This window comes from Anoplopoma fimbria, chromosome 3 (assembly GCF_027596085.1).
Source record: "Anoplopoma fimbria isolate UVic2021 breed Golden Eagle Sablefish chromosome 3, Afim_UVic_2022, whole genome shotgun sequence".
NCBI lineage: Eukaryota > Metazoa > Chordata > Actinopteri > Perciformes > Anoplopomatidae > Anoplopoma > Anoplopoma fimbria.
The window spans coordinates 20,871,026-20,893,976 of record NC_072451.1 but is presented as its reverse complement, the minus strand read 5'-3'; the positions used below and the strand labels follow the sequence as shown (position 1 = coordinate 20,893,976).

The 22,951-nt window shown below is 39.4% G+C and overlaps 1 protein-coding gene across 1 annotated transcript; it reads left to right on the top strand.

Annotated features, from left to right (window-relative positions):
• Positions 1-3,533: 3,533 nt before the first annotated feature.
• LOC129089053 (MAGUK p55 subfamily member 7-like) lies at positions 3,534-21,927 on the top strand. The gene is made up of 18 exons (XM_054596390.1): positions 3,534-3,558; positions 3,862-3,980; positions 4,759-4,836; positions 6,294-6,374; positions 9,531-9,665; positions 11,645-11,726; positions 11,892-11,977; positions 12,937-13,011; positions 13,687-13,883; positions 13,993-14,051; positions 14,256-14,267; positions 14,736-14,780; positions 16,881-17,054; positions 18,961-19,041; positions 19,121-19,214; positions 19,382-19,490; positions 20,184-20,327; positions 21,697-21,927. Exons 1-18 carry the CDS (start codon positions 3,534-3,536, stop codon positions 21,925-21,927), a joined length of 1,827 nt encoding a protein of 608 aa, XP_054452365.1.
• Positions 21,928-22,951: the final 1,024 nt, after the last annotated feature.

Genomic DNA, 22,951 nt, shown 5'->3' with positions numbered 1-22,951 from the left:
TTTTGAAAACACAGTTTGTCCCTTCGAATATAAAAAATAGAATATGATAATGAAATGATATGATAATCATACCAAACTTCCTTGCACGCAGGTCTTTCATATAGCAAGACACATCTTATGTTAAATTGACAATTAATGTAAAGTTGGCAGCAGGACTTGCCTTAAAGAAAAAAAAAATATTTTTTAATATTTTTGTTGATACACAGAAAATAATTAAATTTAAACATGACAAAGAAGAAGAAAAATGTACACGAGCTCGTTTTAACAATGCGATATTTTATTTTCACTTTATGGCAGTTTGCACTCTTATTTTGAAGTAGGTCGTTTCATTTCCGACAGAACCGTGAGAAACACGTCATCTCCGTTTACTGCAACCCAGTACACTTTTTTTTTTACAGCAATGGCGGTTCATAGGGCCTCTGCTCCCGGAAGTTAGCAGCGAATATAATCATCGGCGTTATTATGGATCCCACTGCTGTTATTGGCAAGACCCGCCCTGCGTAGCATTCAAGCGCTGTGATTGGCCAGCGCCATATAGTTCTTTTAGGAACATTTTATTAAACGGTGTGTGATTAGAGTGGAACATTTTATATAAAATATATATATTATTAGATACATTTACCATTGAGGCGTGTGATTGAATAGTTGTGGGGGTAGGTGATGAATGGGGATATCAATTTGGAGCATGAGCTATTATAACAAAGTAAAACAATAAGAAGAAGGAAAGATCACTTTATGCAACATCTATCTATTGTGATACATCTATTGATATGGATTTAGAGTGCATATTTGAGACTTCTAAACACTAAATATAAACTTTATTTTAGGCTTTGTGAATTTGTCGACTAAAATATGTCTATATTATGTTGTAGCTCAGCTGATTGTATCAATGGATATGGGAGAGGGAAGTTGGAGGACCTATGTGAGATTGAAAACACAAGTTTACAATTAGCCAACAATTCTGAAAAATAAATCATTCTAGACTCATTTGGGAATGTTAGAAATATAAAAACTATACTGTATTATATAAATGATCATTATTAAACATATTAAATTACTGTATTATGTAGGGGATATTGTTAGTGTATATTAGTAACCTACTCACTACAAGGTGTGATCATTGGTACTGCAGTATTTTTAGTCTGTGCAATTGTATGTCCTTTAAATGCTGCTAAAACTACTGCTTCTATCCCTAATTTTCACAAAAATAAAGTTTGGCCTTTATCCCACGACCAGGAGCGGACCAAACTAAATTTTTCTTGTCTGTTTTACTACCAGTGGTTCACACCTCAACCTTCTAGTCCACCTTGGCCAGGTTCCATTGTGTCTGCAAAGCTCCACCTGGCCGCCTGTCTCACCTCAGCAGACTAAGGTGTTCAAAGCACAACATCTCAGCAAGTCTATCATCATTCTGGCCGGTAACCAGTCATAATAACAATTTGTCTGGCATACATAGGTGTTAACTGGGATCACTCTCCAGGATTAATCTGGATCTATTGCCGTCAAAACTTTCCATACATTGCCTGAGCACCACATGCTCCCTGTCCTCTCACATCTCTACATGCAACCCTGTCTCCTAAATAAAGTACCCATAAAACTAAACTGCACTCTTAATTACATTTTTGAGGGAAACATATTTCCTCCCGGATTATGGTTGCAGTTTTGAACAGAATGAGGAAAGTGGTCAATGTTGTAAATGAAACCAAACTATACAAAATATGCTACAAAACAATTTTGACTAGGTTAAGTGAAAAAACGTCATTGCTTTAAATTACTACCAAATTGAAACAAAAAACAAAAATGCAACAAAAGTACTTTGTTCACAATCGACACAAACAAGCAGCAGTCTCCTGTTTTTCACCCCTTCCACCACCCAGGAGGGGTGGACTTCTGAGAACTCATTTGAAACTTATTAGTGTCAAAAACAAACACAATCCATGACAAAATATGTTTCCCTTGAAACTTAATTTACCAGACAGTTTGGACCTGGTCTCTCTCTAAGTCTTTTCCTAAATACCTTGCCCAGTAATGCTTTAGTTTTAGGCCTTTGACATTTTATGTTTGCGACCATCCCACTTGTGCCACGATTTCATGGGAGGCAGCTTTCTTGCTCAGAGTGAGTTGAAAATAGCGACACCACTCTCATATTTGTTAGTTTAGCTTACAGGAGGAAGGCTGTCTGAGGCAGCTGTCGGTCAACTCCATGAGGTCACTGTGCCCGGCGAAGGAATATTCCAGCACTCAAACTCCCATAAAACCCCAACATGTCATTTTGTTCACTTTTTTTTGGTCTTAAACGGATTAAACAAGAACACAATAGTAATTAACCAGACAACAGAGAAAAGTGTGAAATTAAAATAAATTGACAATGAAATAAAGGTTATTGAAAGGATGTAACTGCTGACCTCAGCTTCAGTTAGATCTGTGTGAAATATGTGGAAAGTGAACTGGTGAACATTACGCCCCATGCTCTTTGATTGCTGTATTGATTGCCCGCTGGCTTGATGTAGGTCAGACCTAACACATATTGACTAAACAAGGGACAGTTTCTTTTACAATCTGACCAGTTGAGCACTGTACAAGCACTCTCTACAAGTGGATGTTCAAATGTTGCTCATACGTTGCTCATACGAAGCACTAAGCGATATGGCCTGCCTGAACCGGGCCTGATGGAACGCAATGTCTCTGGTGAGTGAAACTTAAGTTTTGTGTGATTTTGCTGAGCTGCTTTCCTCTGCATTGTTGGAATGGACATAAACACGTGTGTTACAGTCCTAATCTGTATTGCAGATAAAGTGTATTAGTTCAAATAATTATTTTCTTACAATATTTTCACGTATCTGGTATTGAGATATTAGAATATTAAAAAACAAATCTGTGGATATAGCATTGTATTTTGCTAATTGAGGCATTCTTGACAATATTTCTTTACAGATTATATTATCTAACAAGTTAATTTCTGTTGAACCAATCCGCATGCTTTTCAACTGAATTCTGCATATTTGCATAGATACTTTTTTAAATTGATCAAAATATGCTCAGAGAGAGGGTAAAAATCAATTTATTTTAACATTCAACATTTATCAGTTATGTCGTCATCTTTTGACTAATGTAGTTTTAGTTAAGGCCAGTTATTCATGCAGACATGTTAAGTTTAATGAAATGAAGAAAAATAACCCTGAATATTACTGATAAAAACATTAAATGTTTTAATCGTTTACCAATTTAGCTTTATGGAAAGTGCAAGTGTTTTAACATTATGTTGAAATATGTCATACCAGCATTAGGGGGCAGTAATATCTCAGAAGAAGCATCTTTTACATACCCTGGGAAAAAAATAATTTATTTCCTTTCTCTCATGTCTCCCTCTTCTTTGTCATGCTCTAGTCTCCCTATTTGCCAGTAACAAACAGAAATATGGATATAGTTACTTCATCAGATTATATATATATATATATATATATATATATATATATACATCAAGGGATACAAAATTGGTTGAATTATTCTTCTCTGTTCTCAGAGTGAGGAGGATGCTGAGCCGAACAGAACACAGAGGTACATCCAAAGTGTGGCAGGTTAACAGGTTATATGTTATAGGTTATAAGCAATGTGTATTCAATTTGAGCACATAAGGTTTATTTTCTGTTCACCTCCCTTATAGATAACATATCTGTCATACTGGAAAATAAACCAATGGTCTCCGTAACAGTGAATCTGTTACTATTCCCTATTGAAGTTATTTTTGCTAACACATCCTCCATTTAACTTTTGATTTCTATCTTTGGGTTCTTGACCTTACCTCATAACCTAAAAAACAGGCTCTCTGAGTTAGTACGTTTGGCTCTGCTCCTCCTGCAGGCGTGTGCAGGCTGCTTTCTTCAGTGATGTCTGGAACAGAGTCTCGTACAGACAGAGAGGAGGACTACAGGTTCCTCCACAGCATGTTGATGGAGAAAAAGCTTCATCTGCTCTTTAAGGTGAAGAAACTTTGGTGCTACAATGATTTGTGTTTGATTTCTTCCACTCATTTCAGTTACAGCATCTATTTTGAAAACTTGTTTTATCTTATTTTTTAGGATACCAGTGTAGAAATACTCCATTAAAAATATATGGTCATGCAATCAAAGCACTGTTTAAGCAAAATTAATTAGTATTGTCAGTTAAATTAATAATAATTAATAATCCAAAGTAACAGTAGAATACCATACATGTTCTACATAGTATTATACAGGACGAATGGCTGCTGTCAGTGTTACTCTATTACATATTATAGATATTATTATTATTACAAATTAATTTATATGTAATAGGCACTTTAATGCAGCAGCTTCTCTGGATGCAGATCACTTTAACAACTTTACTGTATTGTAAAAGTGCATCATATTTCATAAGTTGATGATATAATTAGTTCGTAAAATATTAACCTGTATAGTAATTCATGTACAATACCTCAACATTTTGTACAATATTTTAATAAATGCACTTAGTTGTTACTTTCCACCCCCATAAAAAAAGAACCATGTTATTACGTAATGTAAATGCACTTTCACATAAACTGAACTGCAATACATCTTCATATTTATTTTTGAAATAGTTATAGGTTGTGTTCTAGCCCTGGTACCATTGCAGGTCTTTAATAAACAATATTTTATCATTATAAATTAATGTTATTAATAGTATAAGTATAAAGAGTATTTGGAGTTTTAATTTTACTGCAGAGACAACATTTACTGTGATACTTTCCTGACTTGACAGATCCATGAGCGGCTGAAACGTTTTGAGAAGCGAAGCCCCATCCCCGTCCAGGAGCAGGCAGCGAGTCTGGCCTCAGATGTAAGTGACTCTCTCCAAACATCTTTTGCAGATAGACACGCTGCAGAGGCCGACAGTTTGACAGCAGAGGTAACGGTGGGAGGATTTGTTCATCTTCCAAATTGTTTCCTCCTCATACAGATGCCTGTCTGTCACACAGAAGCATGAATGGAACGTACAGTCCCACTTATGAGTCGTGATTTATGAAATCTGACATTAAAATTACCTTGGATATTATCACTTGAGAGGCTGTGTTTTATAGCAGATATCTTTTTGTATCTACATGCCAGGATTTAGCTCGCCGAGGACAGAGCCGAGCAAAAGGCTGCTAAAATCATCTTGTGTGTAGTCTAATGTTACAAGTTGGAGGAATGAAATTAATTTCAGATTCAAGATGAAGTGACAGAGAGGACTCCAACTACGTCTGTGGCTCAAAACAGCACCACCAGTACATTCCCTTCAGATGTGCGTCACATTTCATATACCAGTCCTCTTCGATCATGTTACCAACCCATCACTCCTATATTTCCATCTCATCCCACTACCTTCCCTGAACCATTTTTGGTCATGTTACCCTTTCATTTTCTGATTTTCCCCTCTTGTTCCTGGACAACTTGTTAAACAAGGATGTTCTTTTTATCATTTTTCCCCTTACTCTTCGCTTCCATCTGTTCTTCTCTCAATCCCGAACCAAACTCCCCTTCCATTATCTATATTGTTCCTTATCCTTTCACCTCTCTCTCTTTGTTATACTCTGTGTACTGTCATTCTAGCCATGTTTCCATACTGTCTATATAGCCTCATCCTCTCCCCCAAAATCTCCTCTCCATCTCCTTCTCTTCACTCCCTCTGCTTCAGATTCTGTGCGACAGCCACTCTCCGCCTGGCTTAAATCATCAGGACCTACTGGAAGGGCCAAACCATGGGTCTGTTTCCCCTCAGACTGGCTTCTGTTTGCTCACAGTGGAAACTAATGACCTTCATGCATTGTGTCTCTGGAGTGTGCCTCGACATCTTGAAGCAGTAGAAGTCATTACAGTAATATGCTTGACAAGACTGGCGACGGCACACAGTCACTCGCCGCCTCTTCACTTGCCGTTGACGGTCAAGGCTGCTTTTGTTTTAGCCGTCGCCGCAGCTGTCGGGTGGTAGCCTTGAATATTTGGGAGATTTTTTTCCCCGACGGTGGCGAAAAGGCACAAACCCAAAACAGGAACACGGACATGAAGAAGAAAAAAGCAAAGTCCTAGTGAGGTGAACGGGTCCATATGAAAGTTTAGAAATATGTCACTGCAGTCTGAATGAGATACAAGTTGAATTTCACTAAGCCTTTTTGTCTTTCTGCATGTTTCTCCGTCTTTCTTGGCTCGTACAGTGTAGACTAGAGCAAACCTCTCTGAGGCCATGATATAAATGTACACCTCTAATTATAAAAAAATACAAATCCTGCCGATCCTTCTCCTTTTCGTTGCTTCCAGTTGGCGGAGGAGCTGATATACCAAGGCTGGAGAGACGAAGTCAAAGAACTGGTTGCCCTCTTTTCCAAACCCAACTTTAAGGTGAAGAGTATTTCCTTCCATGTTTTCACTTTAGCTTCACACACACGTGTCAACCTAAAACTCCCCGAGCCTAATCCTTTGTCCAGTTTAATCACATCATGTCTACCAATGGAATACTCACACAAACCTTTGGGGAAATACGCTTGTTTGCTTTCTTGCCAAAAGTTATCAAAGAAAATTGATTCCACTCTTTTGTCTGTAAGTAGCAGCCAGTAAGCTTAGCTTAGCACAAAGACTAGAATAGAGGGAAGAAACTATAGCCTGGCTGACAGGGTTGGAGAGAAGGCAGCAGAGGATGGACCCAGACGCAGACAAACACGAGGAAGCAGCAGAATCAATGCAGTGATTTCATAAAAAAGAAAAAGATTACAACTCAATAAGCAAGAAACAGCAGGCAAGCACAAATGCAAAATGGTGAAGACCTCCCAACATAATGGAAGACAAACTAATGAAGAAGGAAATAATTGAGCTGGTTTAAATAGGGACTGAGTAATGGGGAAGTGGGAACAGGTGAGCAGGAGCACAGGTGACACTAATGAGGTCAGAGCAGAAAATCCCAAAGGGGGAAAACAAATATAGTCAGAGAGCTAAACAAGACAAGACACACAAGGTATTAACTTCAAAATAGAAGCCGGAAACACTAAACCTGAATGAAAAATACCAAACATGGAAAAAACAAACAGAAGACCCAAAATACAAAATTCTCCAGAGACAGAAAGATGCAACACAGTCCAGTCTCATCATAAAAAGACAGTGACACCGGCTTTTTGAGGGTCACCTCTTAAACTAGACATTTTTAAATTTCAGTTTTTGTACTGATTACACACATGAGATGTAACTAGTTAAGCTAGCTGTTTCCTCCTTTGTCCAGTCTTTGTACCAAGCTAAACCATTAAAGATGGAGCTACAGACAGAAAACAATTACTGTAGCCATACAAGCTGTTTCCATCCTTTTAAGACACTTTCTTGCTGAGAGTAAGACAAGAAGTACCAATATTGCTCTCAAACGCATTCAATATGAAACTACAGCCAAGAGATGGTTAGCTAATCTTAGTTTAGCTTAGCTAAGCTTAGCATAATGATGGGTGCAGGGGGAAACAACAAGCTTTGTTCTGTCCAAAAGTTATAAAAAAAAAGAACAACCACAATCTCTCCTTTTTATACACTTTAGTTTTTGTACAAATTAAACAAACTAGATGTAATGAGTTAAATATGAGGTTTAGAGGTGCCAGTGGATAAATCTTTGTTACATTTGGATAGAGCCAGGATAATGTTTTCCTCTGCTAACTAGCTTCATATTCAACAGAGAGGGGTATTGCTCCTATTATCTAACTCTTGAGTATTTCCCAACATGTCAAACTGTTGCCTGAAGTGACTTCCTAGTATTTGTAATATTGCCATTCACACGGACCATTTATGAAGCAAGAATGTATCTTCCGTCTACTTCAGCGCCCTGATGGATCATTAACAGTAAAAGAAACCTACTCATGAATAATGTCTTTACATGTTCAGTCATTTTCCTTAATCTTGCTTTTACTAGAAGTGTAATCTGAGAAACTATGAATCTATGCAGGAATGCTTTATCTGAGCTATTCTGATTCTGTTCAGGCGACTAAACATTGGATCTTACACACACATCAAAAGACCTATATGGCTCACACAAAGTGACAAATTCATCCAACTGCAAATTCAAATGTAATGAACTTAATCATTTTACCCTCTGAAAGGTGCTGACATATATTAACCACACTGGAATTGAAGCTAATCTACTCTCTATTCATGTTTATTAGTGTTCACTCATGTAGAGGCCCAGACTACTCAAATGCATGTTCCCTTATTTCAGTTCTGCTGACAGTCATATTTCAGACACACACACAAACAAACACACACACAAACACACACACACACACACACACACACACACACACACACACACACACACACACACACACACACACACACACACACACACACACACACACACACACACACACACACACTGCGTTTGGTTTTACAGTGAGCTGCAGGAGTCGTGTTTTTTTCTTAATGAGGAGCCGAACCCAGACGAGAATTTACAGGTTTGTTTAAACATTCTTAATGACCTGTTTGTTCTTGGCCCAAATGCAGGACTTCACACATACTTATGAGCGACTCAGGGTATAACATTCTGTGAATGAATGTTTGTTTTTTGAAAACCCGTCTCTGAAAATGGCCAGAGACACATTGCTCACGCGTTGGCAGCTTCTGAGCAGGGCAACTGTTGATGGACAACATGGACAAGAAGGCTAACTGACAGATGGATTGGCTGGTTGTTAAAATGATGAGCAGATGTTTCCCCCTCCCTCTTCTCATTATTTCTTATTACAGTAAATTCCTTTTTTTTTACTTTGTGCTGGCTCACAGTGAGAGCTTAACGTTTAACCAGAATATTGTTTTTCTGCAAACAAACTTTTGTTTTGGCATGATCAAAGTTAACAAAGAATAACTGTCTGGGCATTGATAGTGAGTCATATATCAATTCCCAGTCACTTATCTAGAAAATATTTTTTCCTTAGACGTGTGTGATGATTGAGTTGACCCAGTACGACTGTATAGTATAAGGGGGTTGCTTCCAGGTGGCCCACAGTACATTCCAGACTAAATTAAATTTGGCATGTTGGCATCATCGAAACTGAACATTGGCGACCAAAAGGGAAGTGCTGTATTTGGATTCAATCGCTGTAGTGAGTGTGGGCAGGCCAGTCAAACTTATTTGAACTTTTGCACAGTCTCAGTCACCTCTGATTAGTCAACAGCGATTGTTGGCGTTTTTGTTTGAGTGCTTACCATGTTTCAGCCTTACAAAGTGTTTGAACCTGCACTGTTACAACTAGTGACAGTGGTTCTTCAGTGCGCTTCCATCTAGAATGGACGCCATTAAATGAACAGACTCTTGCAGTTTTTACACTGGCATTTGTTCACAATGCTGAATATGACAGCAGCTTGACGGCCAACAGGTCGGTTTTCATTTTGTTTGGAGTATACTGCTGGGTTTTTCCATACGGAGTGAATAGAGGATACTAGCCCCGAGCCACATCTTTTCAAAACACCTAGAATTCAAAGTGACATTCCTGAACACAGATCAGCACCTTCACTGTATTTATGTTTCCTCTACAGAGTCTCTTGTGTGTCCATGATGCTGTAGCTCAGAAAGACTTTGAGCCCAGTCTGCCACCGATACCTGATGATGCACTGGAAGACGACGAGGATTCGGTTAAAATCGTCAGTCTGGTCAAAACCAAAGACCCCCTGGTCAGTAAACATGTCTTCATATTTCATATTTCAAGTTATAAATTAGATGTATCTCAAGATTAAATTAATAGTTCAACATTTTGGGAAATACCCTTAAATGCTTTCTTGGTGAGAGTTAATGAGAAGAGTGTTACAGTATCACTCTCAAATTTGTATGCTGAATGTGCAGCTAAAGCCACCAGGCAGTTAGCTTAGCTTTAAATGAAGACACTAGCCTGGCTCTGTTGAGAGGTTTGGGATTTTTTTATTTTTTATTTTCTTGGCATAACAGGATTGAGATATAGCATGTTAATTAGTAAGTGCTGGAGCTGTCTGAAGGCTCTATCTGCAGACATGAGAGCAGTATCAATCTTCTCATCTAACTCTCGGCAAGAAAGCCAGTAACTATATTTCTATATGCCTCTAAAAACAAGTACAGCTGTACTTTAGGCCTGTCAGCCTGTTTCTAATTTGGTCTACCTGGCCTTGTAATGAACACAAAACAATTTCAATTGTTAGTATTTAAGCTAAGACAACCATGTAACAGGGCCACTGAACTCAGAAATGTGTAATTTGTCCAGCGACAATATCTGACACACACAGGCAGTTCAAAGCAATAAACATATCCAAGAGACAGCAGATTTTTTATCTCTGGTGATTGAATTTATGTCATGTTGTTGAACTGCGTGACTGTTCAAGCTGTGTATGCCAAGGTGTAGCAGGACTACAGCCCTACAGCAATGACAGGAAACATAAGAAAAGGTTACTGCTGCAGCCAGGAACTTACAGTCAATTCTTCCACATCTTTATTGCCATATATCTGCTGTGACGCACAACGTACTTTTAGCATTGTTCTGTTTGTGTGTGTATGTGTATGTCCTTATTTACGCATGTGTGTCATGTTTATCCACTGCAAAACTATAAATTAGTCCTTTTAAGCCGTATTGAGCATTGAAATTGGATCATTTCTTTTCTGTTTCTGATGTAAATCAACTTATTTCAAGGTCTTTAATCAGAGCTCATTTTCTATATAGTACTGGAATGATCTGACTTATTCCACGTTGTTCCAAGCCATTGTCACATATTTCTGGAAATTTCCTGGATCAAGTGGAACAGGACTGAAGACAAACCAAACTACAAAGAATACATACCTCTGCCAAGGCCGCAAAATCCTCTACAATTTGTTATTTTAATAATAAAATAAGGTTCAGAATATTTTTTATCTCCATAAAATACATATAGCCAGATTTTATTCCACTTAAGTAGATCCAGTAGTTCATTAGAAAATAGCAGAAATGTTCAAATGCCCTCACTCAGAACATTTGTCTCTTAGCCTCTGGCTTTCCTTTATGACTAATTTCATTGAAATCTGTTTACAAGTTTTTGAGATATCCTTCTAAATAAAAGACAAACAAATGGTGCCAAAAACAAAACCCTTATGGCATAGACGAGTTTAATATTTTTTTGAAAAATAAAGGAGAATAATTTAGTAAATGGTGGACATTTCTTGCAGTGTGTGTTTGCTTGTGTGTTATTGTTTGAGCTTTGACAGTGGAACGTGCTTTGGACCAATAATAGAGAACACACTTTTGTGTTGATCCCAAAACTAGATTGCAAAGGGACTGACCTTTTTCTGACATGGTCTCTTTGATCGATCTAACATGTTCCCATTTTCCAGACAACAGGGTTACACCCGCGCATGAGCTGATTGTAGTCGGCTACATAAGATGCTCTTTCCATTGCAATTTGCTCCACATCAATAACATCTGTTGAAAATAATGCTGATTTGGATAACCTTTTCCAGGGATTTTGTGTGTTACATGAAGGCAGCCGGCTAAATGGTCCCATCTTGATACAAATGACCTCCACTGGCATGAAGTGTCTCTAAATAAGAAGCTTTTTCTCCACTGTAATAAAACCAACATGTTGTTTTCCCTGTCAATTGCTTGACCTCTTTGTCTATTTGTTTATCATCCTTTCATTCACTAATCACCCTCAAGGGGGCAACAATAAAGAGGGATAAATCCACTGGGGCTATTGTTGTGGCGAGGATCATGCGAGGAGGTGCAGCTGATAAAAGCGGTAAGCTTATATATTAGTTTCTACAGTGTATTATTATGTCCACTCTACTCTCTCACTGTACCTTTATACTGTATTATGTTGTAGTAACATTATGATGGCACATAGTAAATGTACAATGAAGAGCATGTGGTGCAAATTTCCATATGTATTTCCAACACTTTGAAGGCCTGATCCATGAAGGAGATGAGCTGAAAGAGGTGAATGGAGTCTCACTGGAGCACAGGAAGCCAAAGGAAATCCTTCCTCTTCTGGTTAGTCTTACACACATTTGATTTTATCTCCTCATTGGATGTTTCTGTTTCTCTGTCTCTTCTTGCTCTCAACTTTTTCTTTCTTAAAGAATAAGGCTGCCATAAAAAAAAACTTTCCTTTTTCCTCCCATGTCTGTAGCTCTCAGCCCCAAACCTTACCATAATTGTATTGTTCCAATCAAAGACTGTTTCAGAAAAGATCTCATTAATTCTTGAAAAAAAACATGGCATCGTAGTTTTTTTTGTTTTGGACAATTCCCTGCTAAGGATTAATCCACATTTGGTGGACTTGAGAGTATGTAAAGGTGCAGGATGGTGTAATTTAGATTCACCCAAAGTGAACGAAGGCCCATGTTCATGATAATGAAGGAACATGTCACTCAGTGCAATGCCATATGTGTTTTCGATCATTTCAGGACAATAATGGGGCTGCCTGGCTCATAGAAATAAGAATTATCAGGATTTGGCTGCAGGGGCAATGCTTGTTAGTGTGCTATTCATTTTTTTATTTTTTTGGGGGATTTGACAATAACAAAAGAATAAAAATTGAATATGGAGCTTCAGTAAGGAAACGGTTAGCCTAGCACATAACATATACAGTGTACTAGAAAGAAAGAAAATATGCTATCTTAAAGAAAGCCAAGAAGTAGTATTTTGTTATACTTTGTTTTTACACATCTCTTTTTGTACAGATTAAAAAGAAGATAAACACTTAAATGAATGAATAAATAGGTGTTGGTAGGCCGGCTTTGTTACCTTTGGGCAGAACTCAGCCTGCCGTTTGGTCCTCATTCCTGTCTTTATGTTAAGCTAAGCTAATCGACTGCTGGGTGTAGCACCATATTCAGCTTACAGACATTTATGAGAGTTGCATCAATCTTCTTATCTATCCCATGGCAAGAAAGTAAATTAGAATTTTTTTAAATGTCTTACTTCTACTTGACACTGTTTTTGCACAGACTCGTTCTCAGGGTGAAGTTACATTCAAAATCATTCCTGCCTCCTCCAAGAAAGAAATGTCATCAAATAAGAAGGTACAGAAAGAATTAACTACATATATGTCTGCACCATGTGTTTTTTAAAGTTAGCATGCAATCTGGCTGCATTGGGGAAAGCTGCCCACCTGGTTTCAGTAAAAACAGATGAAATCAGTGGTTTCTTGTGTGTTTGGTTATATTTTGTGTTTTTGCCACGGTGCTGTCACTAGAGCAGCCCATTGTCAAGAAGTAAATCCCGCTCAGACAGTCAAGGATAAGACACTCACTAACTTCATTACGATATACAGCTTTTTATCATTTAAACACTTGATTTATCATTTTGCACATCACATGTACTGACCCGCAACAACTTAATTTTACATGAACAATGAATATGCACAATCTATGTGGAAAATTTCAAGTTCCACTATGCTTTTTTCTGGTTAAGGAAGACTTCATGGCCACGACCACCACATACATACAGAGGATGTCCAAGCTGGAATCGTTTAGAGCAGGGAGCATTTGCAATGGATTAAGACAAATTATTTTCAATGATCATGGTCATTTCTCAAAAAATGACACCAACATATGTGAAGAAGCAACAGACAAAGATGTCCACATCTATGATTCAGAGGAAACTTCACAAAGCCGCATTAGGAAAATAGAAGAATTAATCAATTGATTACATAGAATGAGCATTTTCAAAAACAATAAACTATTTTCTTTCCTCAGCTGTTTATGCGGGCTCTGTTTGACTATGATCCTAATGAGGATCCCACCGTTCCATGCAAGGATGCAGCAGTAGCCTTTAAAAGAGGGGACGTCCTTCAGATTGTCAGCATGGAGGACGACACCTGGTGGCAGGCGTGTCACCTCGGGGACAGCAACACTCGGGCGGGGCTCATCCCCTCGCAGCAGCTCCACGAGAGGTCGTCGATAGCAACATATTTACTCACCTGAAAACACCTGTTGATTAAATCCTGTTTTGATACAGCCTTGTTTTATTTAGTTTTATGTGTTTTATTGTTCTTGTTTCAGGAGAGTTGCCCTACAGCGACCTAAAGTTCTGTTCACGCCTCGACGAGTCAAACCACCAGGTGACGAGCCAACGTTTGTCCGTAAAATCACCACACCTGAAAAGAATAAAACCTTTTAACACGTTCCAATAAATATATTAGAGCTCCTTTAGCGCTAAGCTGAGAGGTGACAGGTCATGTCTGAAGAGCCCGGTCAGGGTCATGGGTGAGCTCTGCTGCCACCCCGTCGTACTCACTGCTTTTTTTTCTCCACATGCTTCACAGATGAGGGGGAAGGTACTGTCTCTTTGAATTATCTTATTAACTTACCTTGAGCATAGTTAACATGATACAATACATATGTATTATTTTAGGTTTTGGTTTTTGGTGTTTTCAAAGATTTAAAGAGATTTATTAGCCAAAAATAATAACCTTGTAATTCTCCCTGCACTGTCTTTACAGCATGAAAGGGTTCTGTTTAATGTTCTTCCCGGCGGGTTTATGGTATCTGGCCTTCTGCAGTGCGCTAGTTTTTAACTAACAATCAATTTGTAAGAGTAAGGTAGTTATTAATATTTCTAAAATGTGGATATCATTTCTAAATAAGACCATTATTAGATTTTCCAAAGCAAAATATTAGGACATTCGGGTTAGCACATATGTTTATACTTTGAGTATGAAATTTCAGAGCAATGCATGTGTCATCCCATCGTTTCCACAATTTCCTCACTCTTTCCTCTTCCCTCTTCCTATTTTGTTTTCCAGTCATGGAGGACGTAGACTACGGAGCGATAACAGGGATCCACATTGGTGAGACATTTGAATTGTTCCACTGAAATCCCACTGATACTAGAGAATGGACCAGTACGATTCAAGACAAGAAAACTCAGGGCAACTGGACATGACAGCTCACAATAACACACATATATTAAATATATTGAACTAAAAATAGATGGAGCAAAAATAGTCACAAAAGGAGACCCTGGTTCTAGATACAGGAGAAACTAGTTCATATGATGATGATGTCGTTTCGTGGTTTTGGGATTTGAGGGAGAAGACTAGAACGGCAAATGTGGTTTTAGCCTTGCCATTTATCCCATTTGTCTTGATCTCATGGATTGGATATGATGTGCTTGTGTGTGTTTGCGTGTGTGCAAATGAGCAGTGCAGGATGTTCATATGGGGGGCGTGCACTTATGGCTGATTGTAAAAAAGCTCCTTATGTCTCTACAAGGCAAGGTAATTACAGATGTTGCATTGTATCAGTTCCAAAAGTCATGTGCATTTCATCTTATCTCGGGCCAGCTTTCACCTGATGACGTGGTTCAGACTCTGTGTTTCCTCTTTGTCAGGCATGTAAAGCTTTATCAATGGTGCACGGCCAAATTACAGCATTCAGAGTAATCAGAGCACAGAGGGGCCAAAAGAGAAGGGAAATATTGATAATAGTGGTCATTTTTTTCATACTGAATGTTTTTGTCCACTCATTTAAACTGCAGGTCAAGGCTCATATCAGATCATCTTAACGTGAAGGGCCCAGGTCCAGGTCATGACATGCATTGCATGTGTTCACTCTCCTTGCAGTCTTATCTCTACTCTTACCCTTATTTCATACCGTTGAGTGAAGCAGAAATAGCTTGCAACATATCCAAAAAATGTACTACAGTTCTACAGCTGAGAGCATTTGCAGCAACACATGATGAATTTCACTGCCAGAATTACTCAAGATTGACATTTCCGATATGTTTTCCTCTAGACCTTATTTCATTCTAGGAAATAAGATTTCTCATATGCTGTATAACATATGTTTAATACAGTATGTATTACTCTCTGTTAGTGAAATCATCAGTTTAAATCCTGTGTAAACAAAAAGTTTGAAATCTTTACTCATAGTGCCTTGTCTCTTAGAATGAAGCCCAGAAAGGAAATAGACAGATATGCTTACAAAGTGAAATTGCAGCTGACATGACGTCAAAGAAAGCCTGGCAGCATCACTTAGCAGCAGTTAACATCATGAAAGAGAGCACGCCTGCCAAGCCAGGCCAGACCACAGTCGCATGGCAGACGCTGGCTGTCAGACGGCATACAAGCGACCCGTGACAGCCTGAGTTGTCGTCTGTTGACTAAGATTTGTACCGTTCAGGATGGTGCTTGACACCAGAGTTTGGGTGGCTTTGTTGATGTAGCGCTCCCTTCTGACATGGCCCTTGTTGTCATCTAAGTCCCTCTTGTGCCTTTTAACAATGTTGTAGATTTCCAATGTTCTTGATTTTAACCAAGTGTTGACAAAGTGGTGCACAAAGGGAAGCAATGTTGGTGATTTGTGGAAGTATTTTGAGAATAAATTAAGCCGTACAAGTCATTGGAGCTTATTAATGTATGATGGTACGCAAGTTATCACAAAATTATCTAATTCAGCTTAGTGTCTCGATTTTACAGCTTTGATTGTATTGTTTTGGTTCACTCTCATCGCTCACATCAAACTCAATTCCAGCCACAGCAGGCAGCTGTAATCAGCGAAAAATCTCTGCATTACCTGCCCAGCACCAAATGACAGCGGCCAAAGTTAGCTATAGCTGGTGAACTTAGTGGAGCATTTAGCAGCTAAAGAGATGTTTTCTTGAGGGATTGGTGGAGGCTAAAAACTGAGCCAAAAGGAAAGTGAATAATAGACTTGCATTCACCAGTTGAGTGAATGTCACTCTGAACCTGCTGGATGTGTAAATTACACACATTCACCACATCACCTTCATAAAACAACAAAATGCCAGATGATGTGTCGTGTTGCCTTCAAATGGACAAAAAAAATCAAAGAATGCAGGTATAACGACTGTCACAGTTTTGCTTTCCTCCAGCTAGATTTTCAGCAATACACCTAGCAGGTCTAAGGTCCCTCTCTATCTTTTCCAGCTGGTTTAAGAAAGAGTTTCAGACTCGGGAGAAAGAGCAGCTGGGCCAGAGAAGCGGCTCAATCCAGGAGGTGGAGCACAGGTGTACACAGCTCAATTCGTCCCCCTGCCTACAAAGAGGTGATCCCTTACCGCAGAGACCCCAAAGACAGACACCGTCTGGTTGTTCTGGCTGGTACGTATGAGCTAAAAGCACAGAAAGAAACCAGCAAGCTCCATCTTTTGTGGAAAGTTTGTTTTGAAAGCCCAATGCCAAAAGCTAGAAAAATAGGTTCCCATGTTATGAATTAGTCAATGAGAAACTGGTGAGCTACATGTACAGCATTGCTATACACAAAGAAAGGTAGCAACAGTGGTAATATGGACAACATTGCACATTGTGATCAATTGTGTTCTGTTTTATATAATCCTACTGCCTTTTTTTGGTCCATATAAAAACATTAAAACAACAGGATCCCATTCATTAAAAGGACAATATTATTGAAGCTATTGTTGATCAAAAGAAAAAAGTAACGCACTGATGAAGATTTATGTCCCCACTGAGTGCAAGAACAATCTTTTCCCATCAGAACCACGTAAACACTGTCAGAGAAATACAAGTCAGAATATATTGTGTTCTCCTAAATTACCAAGTGGCCCACCCCAGACTCACTTCTCTGCCAATGCTGGAGGCCTGCTCTATGTATTTTTGAGCTACATCTCTCCACGGGGAATTCTAGATTGAGCACTGCTGAAGGTCTTTTTAATGTCATATTATGATACAATGGCAGGTCATCTGTGACCAAAGGGAAATCAAAGAAAGAAGAGAAGGGGAGAGATGCACAAAAGGGGACAGAAAATTGAAAGTGGAAGGCAGAGAGGAGAGAAACACAGTGAAATGAAGAGGTGCAAAAACAAAACCAGATAGAGAGGAGATAAATGATGAGGACTGGATGAGTGGATTGTGAATAAGATCCCTAAAAATGTCAGCCAAGTGCTCCATCATCAAACTGGAACAGTTAAGACAGCTTGGATTTGGATTTAGACTCCTTTAATTGAGTTGGATCTTACCTCCACTCTGGATTATGTTTTACTGTCTGCTGTGAAGGCTCTTCATTGACTGAAGGGTCATCATTAAGAATATATAGCTTATTGGCAATGAGAATAATAGACGATAAAACCAAAACCTGGATCGCTAAAACAGGACCTGCTGGATAATGTTTGACCAGGTTGGAAATATATCTGTTTTTGTTTGCATTGCATACGCACTGAATAGACAGTTATGCCCCAGGAAAGCTGCTGAAAGGGACTGCCAGCCGTTTTAAGTCCTACAGATCATGTAACTCTTGAAAAATGAAAAAAAAAAGGTTAGGAGAAAGTATCCTCAGAGCTCGATGATGCTCCTCTCCAGTTCTTTGGAGCAGCTGTGAAAGACATCAGCAGTGTAACAGTGGAGAGTCTATAAACTTGATATTTTGTAATGTATCAAGCTCATGCAACGCTGTGATGGAAAAGGCAGGTATGTCAAGAATCCTACTTTCAGACAGCGCTCCATTAGAGTCTGATGCAATCTGGGGCTGTAGAAACCTGCTTTAGAAGAAAATCCCAGATGCTACAGTATCTGTGTGTGTGTGTGTGTGTGTGTGTGTGTGTGTGTGTGTGTGTGTGTGTGTGTGTGTGTGTGTGTGTGTGTGTGTGTGTGTGTGTGTGTGTGTGTGTGTGTGTGTGTGTGTGTGTGTGCTTCATCCTGTACATCCTACACTATAATGTCACTGATACTGTGTGCCTTTGCAGATGTCACGTTTAATTGTGATGCTATGTATTTTCCAGAGGGCAAAGGGAGCATTAAACGTTCAATAGAGAGGCACAAGAGGAGGGAGAAAAAGAGCCAGGTTGGTTGGAGAATCATTTTCAGACTGAAATCAGTAAGAAATCAGAGCTCTGTCTGTCTGACTCTCCCTCGCTCCCCTTCTGCTTCTCTGATGATAAAGACAGATGTGTCACTAGATCACTAGGCCTATTTGATGTCGTACTTCAGTACACAGTGATATTGGGAATGAATACCCACATACAGAACACTGTGTTTTCATCTTTGTCTCAAGGGCCCAGCGGCGTTGGCGTCAATGAACTGAAGAGGAGGCTCATGATCTCCGACCCTGACTGCTTTGGCGTCACTGTGCCGTGTAAGACAGACATCCAAAACCGTCACCTTTACCTCCCTCGCACACAATGGTTTCTCATCTTTTTCCTGCTCTCTTTCAGACACCACACGTGAGAGGAGAAGGCGGGAGACCGACGGGGTGGATTATCATTTTGTGTCAATTCACATGTTTGAAGAGGATATTCTCAATCATAGGTACATAAACAGGTGTCGCCCTTTTTGCTTTCCTTTCCCATGCATTTAAAAAGTAGTCCCACTCACTCTCCCTATTAATGAGAGCGATGTCCACCATTTCTACTGCTGTCTGATAAACATCTGATGCTGTCTTACTGTCAGTTCCTGTCCCTGTTTCTGATGTCTAGGTTTGTAGAATATGGGAGATACAGAGGACACTACTATGGAACAAGTCTAGACTCTGTGAACAGAGTGATGGCTGAGGGCAAGGTGTGCCTCCTGAATGTGCAACCTAATGTGAGTATTATGCCATTAAAAATGTCATGCCAACTGAATTTGGCAGATGATAAACAAAATAATTAATATGTGCCTGCTATATCATTCACACTGCTGTTTCATAACAAGTGTTAATTGCGACGATGCTTCGTCAGACTAATAGTAATAGTTTTTCTTCAGAAGACAGATTTTTTAAATAATAAAAATGAAGTTTCCAAGGGCTTGTGTGTGTTTGTCACCAACACAGGGATTTTTTATTTCCTGGCAGTCGTGTTTCCCTCTTAGCCGTCCATCAAACACATTTGGCAGTGGTGTGGTGGTGGGAAGCCTGTGAGGGATTGCATGCAACTGGTTTGTTGGGGTCCCTGTGTAGAGGAGGGATAACATGAACCGCCACTTGTTTGGCCCCGCCAATTAAAGTCCTCTCTAACAAATAGTGTTTGGTGACCCCATGTGTGTTGGAAGAAGCATATAGCGTTTTTCACTTTACCTGCGTCAACAGTGAGAAAAAGGAGTTAATAAGCAGGTACTGTGGTACATAAGGATAGTCCAAAATTTAGAAATAAATAAAGAAATATAATAAATAATCTTTTGAAATGAAAGTCCATGACCTAATGTGTATCAATTTAGGGGTCCTCGACATAAATATTACCATGTACCATGAATATTTCTGCCTACAGCTGACCTCCTTCTCTTTTGTCTCCGTCAACACAGAAAATAAAGCATGTGTACACACCTGAATTCAAACCATATGTGGTGTTTGTGAAGCCCCCACGTATAGAGGAGCTACGCCTCACCAGACGGAGAGCTAAATTCATCTGCGATGAGGAGGAAAATAACTCAGTCAGGAGCTTTTCAGTAAGAGAAACTACAACATAAACACACAAAACACATGCCACCAGGTTCATGTGTGAAGTCAGGTGCTTGTTCTGTGTCTTGTAACATTAAGGGCGGTGTGGGGTCAAACACTCTGGCCTTATTGCACCCACCCAACCCCACAGACGTACACACACCTTGCATTACACCTGGTTGACCCTGTGGTTTGCATTTAAGACATGTTTAAGAGACAGGGGGAGTTACAAGGCTGCTTGGTGGGTGGCTTCTTGTTTCATAACTTACGTGCAGGTGAGTACTTTTTTGTCTAGGAGATAAAAGGTTACATATTGTGTCTATATGTGATGGATTGAAAAAATGTCTCAAAGAGTTATTCAAAACAGATCTCAAAACGAGATCATGTATGTTTGATGGTAGATGTGGGACAAAAAGATGCTAGGTCACTCTCATAACCCCCATCTGGCTTCTCCTTCACTCTCTGACCCTGGCTGCCAATGCTGCCCTTATTAAACCCATGAGGTCACACACCTGTGTTGCAGCATGACTGAGGGATGCCCAATGCCAAGCATCACAACCACACATGGTCAGAGTGGCAGCCATCTTTACGTGTTCCGTTGCCATTGCAACCATTCTAGCGGGCTGACTTCCATATAAACTAAACTGACTAACAGCAAGTCAAAGACTCCTTGAAACTTTCAGTGGAGTATTACCAGAGAAAAGCACAGAGGGCAGAGTAAATGAGTCAAATTGAACAACTTAATGCTTCATCCAATCACTCTATTGCTATTGCCAGATGAATGACGACCTTGTTCGGTTCAATTTCTGCAACCAGTGTAACGTTGGCATTTAATCATGATGAAATTAGCAGCAGCCAATAAGCTAACTAACTAGCCAGCCGTCCGTCTTTGGAGCTGAGTCCACTCTCTTCCCTGTGAGCTGGGACAACACTATAAGCCCCCTCTGACTTGTTTTGTCAGTTGTTCTATTCCTATTCTATTTCTAGGTTTTAGGCATATCTTATAGGGCTGTGCTTTCAACCTGTTGCACAGCTGGTGTGAAAAGGCCTCCTCCGCTCAGCATGTAACGATGTGTTATGCCTTGGTCACTATAGCTGAATGGAATCCGTTCCACGTCCTGTTACGTCACAGTATGTGCAGATTATTGTAAAACAACTTTTTGGAGGATGTCACCATATGTTCAGGCTTTGGCTTTTCTGTTTCCATCTACAGTATTTATCAGATAAACAGCTTATTTTTAGTTACTTCTTTTCTGTGCAGATTCTTTTTATTTTTTACGAGATGGATAATTAAAGGACATCCAAATCAAATTATGAAAAGAGCTAAATAGAGGTATTATAACATCATGATACTCCATGTCTGTTCTCTTTTCACAGGAGGAGGATTTTGAGGACATGATTAACTTGGCTGAAACCATGGAGAGCCAGTGCGGTCACTTGTTGGACAAGGTGATCGTCAACGGGGATATCGCCGTGGCGTTTAGAGAGCTGAAGGCGTACCTCGAGAAGGTGGATGAGGAAGAAGTCCAGTGGATTCCTGCAGAGTGGATTTGCTCTTCACCAACAAAAGCACGGAGAAGTTGTGGTCATTTGGAGGGCACGATTTGAACTTTGAACTCACAAAGAATTAATTGTATTTTGTTAGAATTCAACACCATGAATCATGATCATTTCATATTTGTCATATTTCAAATATCTTTTCATGTCCTGTGATTACCACAGTTTTCCATGATGTCCCTTAGTGTGTATCTAATTAAGCAAACAGAATCCATCCCTCTCTCTCCCTCCGTCTGTCCAAGAGTCAGTTTTTTTGTTGGCATTTGGCTGAAATAACGTCGGCTTGCAGGACGGAGAAGAAATAGGAAAAACAAGGAAACTGTCCAGAGAAACTCTCCTTGTGGCTGAGTGTAATACCTTCCTGCCAAATCGCAAACATCAGCATGTAATTATTCTGACAGCTGCTGCACTTCAATTAACTGTAATGTACACCAGAAATATTATTAGTAGCAGTCAGGGAGGCATTTTGCCAAAATGCTGTACAAAATAGGGACAAAAACAAGATAACAGTCAATTAAAGACTGAAGATGAAGAAGAAGAAAAGCGTGTTTTATGGCAGCAAGTTTCAGAATTTTAACATATTGTAGATGAGCCCTATAAATGCTTTAACCAGCGTGTATTTTTCACAACTGTACTCTAGACTCTGTAGCTTGGTTGTTGAAGATTTTTAAGGGTTGAATTTGGGTTTTTTTTAAGCACCCTATACTGAATATTTAAATGATCATGGACCCTGAATTGTCAAGAAGCCTTTTTTATTCAGAATATTATTGAGACAATTAATAATAATTGGCAGAAAGAAAACATTAGAGACACTCAATTAACAAATACTCATATTTGAGCATCACAGCTGCCTGTTGGGTGCAGATTCAACTGTTCTCCTTCACACAAGCTGCTTAATCCAATTCTTTTAAATGACTGCATTCCTCCACATTCATGGTGTTTCCTTCCCTTTTTTGGATGCTGTGCTCAATTGGGTGTGAAGGGGTGTTAATGTGTCTGTCATGTCGTGTTTGTGAGGAAGAGGGAACAGCGTGATGTGTGGAGACGGTAATGGCTTTCTGGGGACTCGGGCCTT